Source organism: Lemur catta, chromosome Y (genome assembly GCF_020740605.2).
Source record: "Lemur catta isolate mLemCat1 chromosome Y, mLemCat1.pri, whole genome shotgun sequence".
In the NCBI taxonomy this organism is placed as follows: domain Eukaryota; kingdom Metazoa; phylum Chordata; class Mammalia; order Primates; family Lemuridae; genus Lemur; species Lemur catta.
In genome coordinates, this window is record NC_059156.1 from 5669358 (window position 1) to 5682005 (window position 12648).

General features: G+C 33.7%; 1 protein-coding gene across 4 annotated transcripts in view; it reads right to left on the reverse strand.

The window, feature by feature from the left end:
- Positions 1 to 359: 359 nt before the first annotated feature.
- Positions 360 to 12648, reverse strand: part of LOC123629048 (zinc finger X-chromosomal protein) — a 54351-nt gene continuing 42062 nt past the window's right edge. For all 4 annotated transcript variants that reach the window (XM_045538979.1, XM_045538980.1, XM_045538978.1 and 1 more), the window contains 5 exons: positions 6654 to 6803; positions 5957 to 6100; positions 5484 to 5642; positions 4851 to 4991; positions 360 to 4066 (listed from right to left, as the gene is read on the reverse strand). In XM_045538979.1, coding sequence (XP_045394935.1) covers positions 2880 to 4066; positions 4851 to 4991; positions 5484 to 5642; positions 5957 to 6100; positions 6654 to 6803 — 1781 coding nt within the window. In that variant the 3' untranslated portion in view covers positions 360 to 2879. The remainder of the gene's footprint in view (positions 4067 to 4850; positions 4992 to 5483; positions 5643 to 5956; positions 6101 to 6653; positions 6804 to 12648) is intronic.

Genomic DNA, 12648 nt, shown 5'->3' on the forward strand with positions numbered 1-12648 from the left:
TTTTGGGTAACAAACAAACAAACAAACCCACTTTCTACAAGGCTAATTTATCTAGGGAATGGAAATGCTAATAAAACAATCTTATCAATCTTTTGTGAAAATGAAAACAAAAAGACCATGTTGATCAAAGGACTCACCAATTACTTCTTAACTACTCTGAAATATTACTTGTAAATTCACAGGATTTGCATCTGAGTCACAAAATTAAAAACAATTAATAAATGTAAGTATAGAATTAATTAAGAAATGGGAAATAAAGGTAGTCCATGATGTTTTATGTTTATTATACTAACAAAACTGACATTTTTTTCTTAAGAAAGTGTTAACTTGGTCCTGGTATCAAATACACAAAACATTCATTAACAGGAAAATATTCTCATTTTTATTTTTGCATGTTATTCTCAAGTACACATTTACAAGTGTCATATTTCCCTATAGGAATTTCTCATTAAGTATTTTACAATGTGTACAAAGGACATACAATATTTCATAGGCTATTTTCAAAAAAACAAAATAACTTACAACCTTGGAAGAATTTGTACCTCTTTAAAACTTTCAACTGAAACATTCACTTTTTAAGCTTTGCTAATCAAATTAAGAATAAACCCAGTCTGTAACTAATAACAGTATATAACAGTAAGTACAATTTCATTTTTCTTTATACAAGTTTTTTTTATATTCACTTAACCAAACTCTTAATTACCTTTTAAAGGTTCCAATATTGTGCTTAAAAAACAAACAAAACAACTGTGTATGACTAGACCATGTGAGAATCATGAAGTATGTAAAGTGTTGTGTTCTTTATCTTTCAGTTTGTTTTTAAAATATAAATGGCTAAATATCTCTTAACTTTAGAGAATGTTTTAAAATTCTTAAGCTTTCATTTAAGTATTTCTTTTTATATTGCTTCAAGGAAAAACTAACAAAAACTTCGAAGGAGATTTAAAAGATTCTCCACACAAAAATAAGAGTTTTCAAGAACAGGATAGGACAATGATGACACTAAAAATTGGGTGGAACATGTTTGAGAGCTAAGAAGGCCTAAGAGATTCGAAAATCCATTTCCTGGCTTTGGTTGTTGGTGTTAGGTTTAAATTCCTATGTGCCTAAAGCACTTTAGAACTAGACAAAATTAATCTAACATTTCAGAGGCTGTCAAATACCAAATGTTTAGAATTTTAACCCTATAAATATAACTTCTGAATATGAATATTAGTGGCACAGAGAAATGAGAAAGTAAAAACTTAACAAAAGTGAAATAAAACACAATCATGAAACCAGAAGGTAGCTATTGATTATGTTAAAAAAACTTTGAATTTGCCACAGTGTGCCCAAAGACATTATGTGCCAACAGCCAATCTAAGAAATCTAAAAAGTTTTTTCTATTCTCCAAAATTCTTATTCATTAAATTCTAATTAACTATTTGAATTTACTTTATATTATATCTGTATGTATGACTCACTAACTGCTTAAAATATGTCAACTCTCAAAAAATAAAACTTAAAAGATTTGGTGATAGTCCAAATAAGGCCACATATTTTCACTATGTATTTGAACACTTTTATCTTCTAATCAAAGTCAACTTGAGTGGTAAGGCTTTTTAAAAATTTACTAACTGTCTAAAGAAATTAAAAAGCAGGCTGAACTTGCCAACTCTAGGCAGGAATTAGCACCCATTCTGTTACCTGGAGCCATTAATTCCCCTACTCCTCTTTACTTTTGCAAGAGATAGAGTTCCCTCTCAGTGTTCGCAGAGAAAACTAAGATAGCAATATCTGGATTAGCGTTCCAGAGAAATTTAAGACACATAGCAGAAACTGAATGAAAACACTGTGAGAAGAAATACTTTTAACTTCCATTTTTCAATTACCAAAGATATTTAAAGAGAATATCTTTACTTTTATTCACATCCTTATTTTCCTTGCAATTCTTCAACTGAATTTTAGCCTTGCTGAATAGAAAAAGTTACAAAATGCTTGGTATATTTAATACTTTTCGTCATGTTTAAAATTTGGGACTGTGCATATAAACAGGTGACAAGCAACAAATGTGCACACAAAACATTTAGAGTATATTTATACACCACGTTGCAAAAAATCCTGAGTTTCAATTTACCTCTAAAAGACTTCAAAATTCAGTCTGCAATAAGTTGCATCTATAGAACACAACTACTCCAAAACAGTACAGACAAAAAATAAAAAACAGGAATAAGCAAAACCTTTTGATAAGACTTTCTAAATTTGCTATGCTGACAAAAGATGTAAACAGTGTAAAGAAAGTTAAAGGAAGAACATTTTGCCTACTAAGCAAAATGAGAAACATAAACCCAGTCAAGGTTCTATGTTCAGTAATGCTAGAGGCTTAACTGAAAAGTTTCATTGTCATGTAATTTGAAAATATTAAGCAAAATAAGGAAATGATTTCCATATTATGATTTTTAGACCTGACAGTAAAATCATTTATATTAGCAGATGTTTCTATTTAATGTGAAAAATGTATGCAGAAAGAAACGGGTCCAAATGATTATGTTTAGAGTTACCAATCTTACATTATTTTGTCTTAGAAGAGTACCATCCAGATGAATAAAGTAAATTATAGTCAACTAGTAAAGCTTTTAAGACTGAAAATTCAGTATAGAATCAGGGATTATTTTATTAAAAGCAACTTGGTTGTTGCTACTTTTCTTGGCTTATTAAACAAACTGAATAGGATCCACAACACCACATTGAATAAAATGTAAAGAAAAGTTGACTAGAAGCAATATCCTATTGGTACATAGCATAAATCAATTATAGTAATGTATGTGAACAAGACTGGTTTTAAAATAAATTTCCTGCTTCAAGGCCAACATCTTTACAAAAGTCTGTTAGACATACTGTTAGGGCAAGCTGACTTCTTTATGATGTCGAGTTATGTGCTGATTCTTTTCTGAAGGTCTTCGGAATCCTTTCTTGCAGTACTCACACCTGTGAGGATAATCCTTTGTGTGAATAGAAATAACGTGCCGCTTAAAGCCTGAGGCATCTGTAGTGCTATAGTCACAGTACTCACACTGATAAACTTTCCTGCCACTATGTGTCTTCATATGCTTTTTAAGCTCATTCTGTTGCCTAAATCCCTTTCTACATCTCTTACACCTAAATGGAAGATCCTTGGTGTGAACTGAGAGAATATGGCGACTTAGAACAAATGGATCTGCAATCTTAAAGTCACAATGTCTACACTGGTGCATTTTTTTACCCTTGTGGGCAGCCACGTGTTTCTTGAGTTCTGAAGGCCTGTGAAAGCCTTTATCACACATGTCACACTTATGGGGGTAGTCCTTTGTGTGAACTGAAATTATGTGTCGTTTCAAATCGCTGGAGTTTGAACTTTTATGGTCACAATGCAAACACTGGTGTGTTTTACTTTCTTGGTGGGTAAGAGCATGTTGCTGCACCTCTTTGGTATCTGAGAAAGTCAGAAGACATATGTCACACTTGAATGGCATCTCTTTACTATGCTTAGTTTTTACATGCGTTTTCAAGTTAGATGAGTCTGCAGACCTGTATTCGCAGTACTGGCATTGGTATGGCTTCTCCCCAGTGTGGATTCGCATGTGCTTTTTGAGCTCTGATGGGTGACGAAAACCTTTACCACATTCCACACAAATATGAGGAAAGTTCTTGCTGTGGACAGCTAAAAGATGGCGATTTAATAACCCTTGTTCAGCTGTCTCGTATTCACAGAATTTACACTTATGTATTTTGTTGGCTCCTTTTTCCTTATGCACCATTTTGTGGGTAAACAAAGCCCCAGCGTGAGAGAAATGCTTCCCACACTCATCACATTCGATGACCTTCTCTGCCTTGCTGGTGGTCAGCTTGTGGCTCTCCAGGTGGTTGTGTAAACTTATCTTCTTGTTGGTAGTGTAGTCACAGTCAGTACAGTGATACTTCTTCTTGGTAAGGTGTTCAGGATGGTTTTTCATGTGTCTTTTCAAAAAACCTCTTGACTTAAATTTCTTTCCACAAATCAGGCAAGGATAGACAGTCAAAGGATGCCCATCAGGTCCAATAATTATTGCTAAGAAGGAAAAAGAAAGTCATATGAGTGATTAAACCAAGTTCTGTTCTGGTTTCTTTAACAATTTAATGTGTGTGTTCTGAACATTGCTGGGAAAATACTCCTAAGTTATCAACATTCCTTTTATTGTTTCCAACATAAGAAATATAGTAACTTACTAATAAATAGAACATGGTTTGGTTCAGTATGAACCAATCTCACTCCCTTCATTTCAACAAAAAAATAAAGCAAATAGTGATGAAGTTACATCAATTACCAAGTTTGTAGAAAATCATTCATAAAAATAAAAATTTCTGCTTTGGTTATTCCAAAGCAAATTTATGCTAACTTACAGTAAAACTTAACACCTATAAATAAATTTCAAAATGCAAATCAGTACAAAATAATATAGGAAAAGAGTATGGCCTGTGAATAACTGAAGTGGTTGGCCCTGCTCACCTATAAATTATGCCTGCTTTATGTTGACATAATTAGATTCTTACAATTTGTTCATTTAAAGTTAACTCACAAATTTTAGGGATTTATTTTCATTTCCACTGAAACTACCTGAGATTTTTAATTCATTTTCCTGAATGTCTGATAAATAACCTGCTTCTTTTTTTATCCAAGGAAATCATTCATGAATATCACTGAATTCTGAAAGTTTTATTTTCAAATTCAATACACAAAAGCTACATGTAGTCTAGCAGCTAAAATGCCATTATGACACCCCTGTGAATACATACTAGAGTTTCATCTGAGAGCTTGCAGAGCACGCTGCGCCATGGAACTTGTGCGCCCTCACCTGTTTGGTACTGCCTGGAATCAGGTCTTCTCCTTTTCTTTGGTTTTTGTTTAGCCAGTCTGCCAAGGCCAGCAGACTCATCTATGTGCAAGAGGGCACTTGCAGTGCCATTCCGGTTTTCAATTCCATCAGAATTATTACCTAACAATATGCATTAAAAAACAAAATTATACAGTATTATAAATTCTAAAGAATTAGGAGTTCTTTGTTAACTATAACAATGAAAAGTCCATGATACTCATGAATGACAAAAATTCCCTATTTTTGGTAATGGGTTTTATAGGCATGTTTATAGCAAGACCATGCGAAAAATGCCTAGGTTCCATATCTAGCAGCATTTTGCTCAATGAATTCCTTTATTATCTTCTAAAATTGTAAAGTCATGAGTCAGATATCGAATCAAGATAAAAAATATCAACTTGAAAATCTGTCCACTTGTTATGTAATAAAGGCATGAAAGAAGTTCATATTAAAACTAAAGGCAAAAGGTAGCCTATATGATCTCTACTTTTGCTTAACCCACCATACTGGTTACTTCATATTTCTGAAACCCTAAGGGCACAGAAACCATTTTTCAATAATAAACTGATATTCAGACAACACTCAATCCCCTTAAGCTACTAAGTGACTTACCATAAGCTGCTGCCCATGCTATTGGCATGAAGGTTTTCATTTCATCATCATCACTTTGCTGTTCATGTACAGCAGCTGCTGCTGCTGCTGCTGCAACAGCAGCATCTTCCTCTCCTACAATCACTTCCATATAAACTTCATCAGCGATTTCAGCAACATCTAAAAAAATAAAACTTTTGTGACCAGGTTTATAGGAAACACACATGACAAATGTATGAAGAGTAAACAACAGAGGTTTTATTCACTAAATATTTGTTGAATTAATTATTTATTCCTTGGTTTTCACTACAATTTGTTTTTAAAGCAACAATCTAAGCACACATAAAGAGTCACTGGTGTCCTTCCTTGGAATATGGCAGCAAAATAATCTCTACAGTAGGGGTGCTTATTTCCTTCAAGTACTGGTTGCATTAAAAAAAAAAAAAGCTCACAGAAACATTAAGCTGTCTCCCACAAAAAGGCCACCTACTTACTTAAATCTTCATCTTCTTGCTGAGAGTCATTGACAGTCATATAAACCATCTTCTCCCTGGGAACACGAATACTGCTGTTCTGATCAAGTAGGTCAACTCCATGATCATTTTCAGGCTCACTCTCCACAATGTCTACGGTTCCACCTAACAGGTAAGAACGCAACTCCAATAATTTATTGGAAACTTCATTTTCATCTATCTCATTTACTCACTTACCTTTTATAGTATTTTATATGACTAAATTAGGAATATGTCTGAAAAGTTATCTTCAGAAAAAATTTCAAATTTTTTCTAATTTGAATAACCTAAACTCTAAATTTAAAAAATCTAAACAATGACGAATAAAATTCAGGTAAAAAAATTTGGAACAGGGCCAGGTGTGGTGGCTCATTCCTGTAATCCTAGCACTCTGGGAGGCTGAGGTGAGATGAACAAATGAGGTCAGGAGTTTGAGACCAGCCTGAGCATGAACTAGATGCAGTCTCTACTAAAAAGAGAAAAAAATTAGTTCAGCATGGTGGCGCATGCCTGTAGTCCCAGCTACTCGGGAGGCTGAGGAGGATCCCTTGAGCCCAGGAGTTTAAAGTTGCTGTGACCTAGACTGATAAACAGCATGCTAGCACAGGTGACAGAGCAAGACTATGTCAAGGAAAAAAAAAAAAAAAATTGGAACAGGATATAGAAAATTTCCTCTTACCTAAGTCATCCTCTCCAGTGTCAGCTTTAAAAATATACACTTTAATTACTTCAGGGCAAGTACCATCTACTTTACAGGGATCAATGTCTGATTCTGCATCGATGGTCACTCCAGAAGAATCACTGTGTTCTATTTTGCCAGCATCATCCACTAAAAAGGCAGGAAATACATCATAAACAATAATAGCAGATACTTAAAATGTTTACAAATATAATCTCTAACCTGATTCACATATAATTAGACGATTTTTATCTAGGCAAGCAGAAGATGAAATAAATACATTTCAAAGACTTCTAAAAGTAGGATAACATATTAAAAAATATTTCAAATGTACTCCTGGTAGTCTCAAAAACTTAACAAAAATATTGAAAGAATATACTTCATCTTTGCTTATACATAAGGTAAAAGAATTACTGTATTACAGATATTCTTGAATATCCATGAAACAATGTCTTAGTTGTAAAATCAGCAACACTGGACTTAATGTAAATATTTTGTCAGCACTACTACTATATTCATAACTCCTGAATACTACATGGCCTTTTCTGTTTCTATCAGAGTGACCAATTTTTTCAGAAATCAAAATATGACTATCAGAAAGGTATACTATAATTAGATGGTTAATGTGAATTCTAGCATCAATATGCCTACACTTTACACACACACACACATAATGTACATCATACAGCATGCATAAATATATATACCCGAGTTCATCAAAGTAATGACCTTAGGTCAACTGCTGGCAAAAACAGAAAAATGCATATTTGAGCACCTTTTCATATGCCTTGATGAAGGCAGCCTATTTCATGTTTTTGTAAAAAAAGAAAAAACAAAAAAAAGAATTCTTACCAATAGAGGCACACATAATTCTAACAGCAGAGACTCAAATACACAAAGCAAACATTTTGTATTGTAAGCTTTAAAAAGTAGCAAAGGAAGTAAACGTGGTATCATGGTTAGGACTTGAAAAATTAACAAATGTAAAAAAATAATGTCTTAAAAAAAGACTTACAACTATTATGTACCCACAATAACGAAAAATAATTTTTTGAACAAAAATACAGACTTGAGATTGGAATAAACATACAAAAAAATACAATCCCCATATAATGTAACCTTATATTACACATAGCTTATGGTCATCCACTGCTATCTTAAGTACAAAAGAAAGTATGGCACAGACTAATGAATACTTAGTACCTAGTACAATTTACCACAAAAGTTAAATTTATTGATGTTGAGTCCACTAGAGAAACACTGAAGAAACCTTCTCTCAGTTTTAGGTCCAGATGGCCTATCTGGCACAGCTGCAGACAAAACAGAGAGCAAAATGGAGGCCCAGAAAAGAAGGTTAAATTAACTTCTCTTCAGTTCTCCCAACAAGCCTTTTCATTTTTCCTTTTAGTTCCCTTCCTGGTGTCCTTTTGCTGAATATATTTTGTTATTCTTTTGGTTGGACATTTATGTTTTACTCAATTCAACAAATAGTGAATCTCAACTAAAAATAAAACACTATGGCAGGTATTAGGTAAAAATAGGAAACAATAGTGGACCCAAGAAATTTACAATCCACTGAGAAACCAGAAAAGTGAAGAGATGACTATTTTTAAATGTGATCATTATAATACATTTAGTAATCACTTGCTACCACTTAGCAAGTGATTACTAAAAGCACTACTTAATACTTACAGTAACTCTATAAGGAAGTGCTACAATATTGCCAACATTTGACAGTAGATAAACTGAAACTGAGAAAATGTAAAAATGACTTATCTGAGTTCACACAGCTCATTCTGCCAAAACCAGAATTCAAACCTTCATCCATGTAACTCACAAAAGTATCAACTTCTCGTGTTTGAAGAATTGTATTGTATATGGGCTTAAGTTTTTAGAAGAAACAATGATTTTTTAAAAAATCAATAAATAGTACAACTAAAGATCGTTGTAGTGTTCTCCTATTCATCTGGAGAGAAGATGAATAGGTTCACTAGAAACATAATGAGTATTGCTCAGCTAAGACAGTGGTGGTTTTAACCACCATAAAGTTTTAAATTCCTAATCCTCATGTTATAAATATGAAATCTTAGAAATACAAATTCCTCTATTACGTTCTTCAAAAGATCCAAAACTGCCTTTGTCTGATTAAAATTCTTACTTAGCCTATATTAAGATAAATTTAGTATTTCAAAAGGCAACACTGGGAGGAGAAAAGGACGGCAGGGGAGGGATAAAAACCTACCTAACAGGTACAATGTACACAACTTGAGTGAATTGGTACACTCATACCCCTTACTGAAGCATTACAAAAGTTATTCATGTAACAGAAACATTTGTATCCCCTTAATAGTTTGGAATTAGGAAAAAAAGAAAGAAAAAGAAAAAAAAATGGAGACTCAGCAACCACTTACGTAACATTAACCAACTTAGTTTCTTTTTGCTGTATCTTTAACTTTAGTGATTTTTTTTTAATTCGGGCATGTATATCTACTAATTACATCCAGTAAAAATTTCATTTCAGATTTTGTATTGCTACCTCTAAATGTTTCATTTAGTTCATTTTTATATCTTCCATTTTTCTCTTCATTGTGCTCATTTATCTCTTTAAATCCTTAAACATATTTAGAATAGCTATTTTACGATCTTGTCTGCTAATTCCACCTCTTTATCATTTCACATTCTGTTTCTATTAATTATTTTTCTCCTTGTTTTGAGTGACAACACGGATAAAAATCATCAGACTTCTTCAGAGAAAAATGCAAACCAGAAAATATTGGAACACTATTTTAAAGTGCTGAAAGGAAATAAAAGTCAACCTAGAACTCAATATCCAGAAAAAAGAAATTTCAACAATTAAGGAGAAATAAATACTTTTTTTAAACAAAGAAAAAGTGACAAAATTTGTCACCAAGATACCTGACTATAACAAATGTTAAAGAAAGTTCTTCAGATGGAAGAAAAAATGATATTAAATGGAAATTTGGACTTATGAAGAAATAAACATGACAAATGAGATATGTATGAGTAAAGACAAAAGATCTTTTTCAATTTTTAAGTTTCTTCTATAGAAGATAATTTACTGTTTAAGGCAAAAAGGATAACAAAGCATTGTGGGCCTCATATGTAGAAGTAAATCTGTAACAATAACTGCACTGAAGAAGAGGGAATGGAAATAAACTGTGATAAGGTTTCTCCATTTTTTAAAAAAGCCACCATTAAAGAGCAAAAATACAGTGACAATCATTTGGTTTCTTATTCATTAGAAATCAAGGAATGCTTACAACAGCATCCCAAAATTTTATTTCTTACAAACATGAATATTACAAAATTTAACTACTTTATTTTAAACCCAAGATGCAAGAAAACCAAACACTGGGTTACTGAATCCAGTTTCTTGTTTCTATTTCTGACACAGTAATATCTTTTTTTTCACTCTTTTTCTTTTTTTGTTTCTTTTCTTTTTTGGATACAGGGTCTCACTCTGTATCCCAGGCTAGAGTACAGTGGCATCATCACAGTTTACTGCACAGCCTCCAACTCTTGGGCTTAAGTGATCCTCCCATTTCAGCCTACTGACTAGCTGGGACTAATAGGTGGGTGCCAGCAAGCCTCACAAATTTTTCCATTTTTAGTAGAGATGAACTTTCATTCTTACTCAGGCTGTTCTCCAACTGCTAGCCTCAAGCCATTCTCCCACCTCAGCCTTCCAGAGTGCTAATAAGATTACAGGTATGCACCATGGTGCCAGCCCACAATAACATACGTGCAAACCAAATTAAATACACAGTTGGCCTGAAAACCAAAAGTCACTTAGAAATACATAATTTGATTTCTTATACAATTTAAAGTAAATTTAAAAGATTGTATATGAATGTAAAATGAAAATTTCTTCATATTTAAGATTGAAGTTGAACTCTCTAGTGCAATATTTAATGTTAAATTGATGTCAATTATTTTTCTTAAAATTTATTCTTTTTTTATACCATGAAAAAAGTGACATTGTAAAAATTCTTTTTTTAAGAGAAAGAGTCTTGCTCTGTTGCCCAGGCTGGAGTGCAGTTGTGCAATCATAGTTCACTGTAACCTCAAACTCCTGGGCTCAAGTGATCCTCTCACTCCAGGTATATGCCACTACACACAGTTTTTTGTTTGTTTCTGGAAGAGGAGAAGTCTCACTATGTTGCTGAGGCTGCTGTCAAACCCACAGCCAAGGGACCCTCCCACCTATGTCCTCTCGTAGTGCTGGGATTACAGCCGTGAGCCACTGTACCTGGTTTTTAAAAATTATCTTAAAGGATCTGTAAGAGGATACCACTGTGAAAGATACTGGCAAGTTAGAAATGATTTGGTAAATGTTGCCCTGTGCACTGATACCTGCCATAGAAACAAAGAAAGAATGCCTCACTCAGACTGAAAGAATATGGTACTTATGTTTTGCAAAGGCTACAGCAGGGAAAAAGGTAGAGGAGGTATAAAATGGCCTGATGTAAGAGAATGTGTCCTTCAATATTGCTGCAATGCAGGCCACGGTGGGAAATATGGGCAAGTGCTAAGGCAAAACCAGATCATGGAGGGTCTTGTGCACCAAGCAGATGCGGGCTCAGACTGAATCCTGGTAAGCTAGAAGTTTCTCAATCTGGTTAGAATCAAAATCTACAGATTTGGGACCTACATGGACACAGATATTTAAAGGCATCCTAACCCCAGGGATTCTATCAGAAGCTTAATAACCTTTGCTTTTAAGCAGAGGAGTGAAAAGGTCAGAATGGCATTTTTGCTGTACTATCCTGCTGGCCCATATTTGAAGAGATCAAGACAGGGACATCACTGTAATAATATAGGTGACAGATGATGAGAACTTGACTTACGACAGAGGTAGTACAAACGGGAAGAAGGAATTATAGGATTGAGCCATATTTTAGGAATAAAATGAGCAGACTGAATGAATGACTGAGATGTGAAACCAAATACAGAATATTAGATAGAGTCTGAAAGCTGAAAGTTTAAGGCTGACACATTTGGAAGCCATCAGCAAAATGTTAACTAAGACTTGAGATCATGCAGTGAGAATGCACAAAGGAAAAAACTCAGTTGAGGACAGAGGGTCCCAGGGATACTATAAATTGAAAGGAGAGAAAGAAAGAATTTAACACATATAAGTTAAGAAAGAATGTCTGCACTGGCTACAGTAACCCAGAGGTCACTGATGTTTTTGCTGAAGAGTGACGTAGTGAAGGCTGTAAGTGGTGTTAAAATGAGTTAAAGATTCAATGAAAGGTGTGAATTCCTTCAAGAACTCTAGTTTTAAAAAGAACAAAAGGGCAGTAACTGGTTGTAAGATCAAGATATTAATACTTAAACATATTCATAGCCTGGGAAAATAAAGTGACAGGCTGAAATTAGAGAACATGGTAAAATTGGTGGATTAAAATCTCAGAGGAAAAGGGCAAAGATGAAGGAATTTTCCTTTAAAAGGAGAAAAAACATACTATTTCTTTTGAGACCTGAGGACACAAAGTAAGTATATGATAGGGGAACGCAGCTTAAGTGATTCAGGGGGAGAAAGTTTAGGTCAGCAGTTTGTAACACAGAAAGCAGAAAAAAGCATGGCTGGCAGTTTCAACCATATAAAACAGGAGGCAAAGACTCGTTAACAGTGAAAGAATGACAGATGACTACATTAAGAACTTAAAAAGCAAGGGACAATAAGCTTTCCAGGACAAGTTTAATGATAATCAAGTTTCAAAAAACCCAGTCTTTGGAATTATGAATAAATAATCCATTCATTAGCCCTCCCTAAATCCTGAACATAACTACTTAATGTATCTTGAATATGTTCTATAAAAATGTTTTGTGGGTGGGAAAATAGGGATCATGTCCTTGATGTGTACTAACGCTTTTTTTCCAAAAGTTAATTGTTTTAATGACATATGCAGCTAACTAAGCTGAGGTTATTTTCCAAATGTAGTTTTAGAAATTCAAACTGAGATACCAT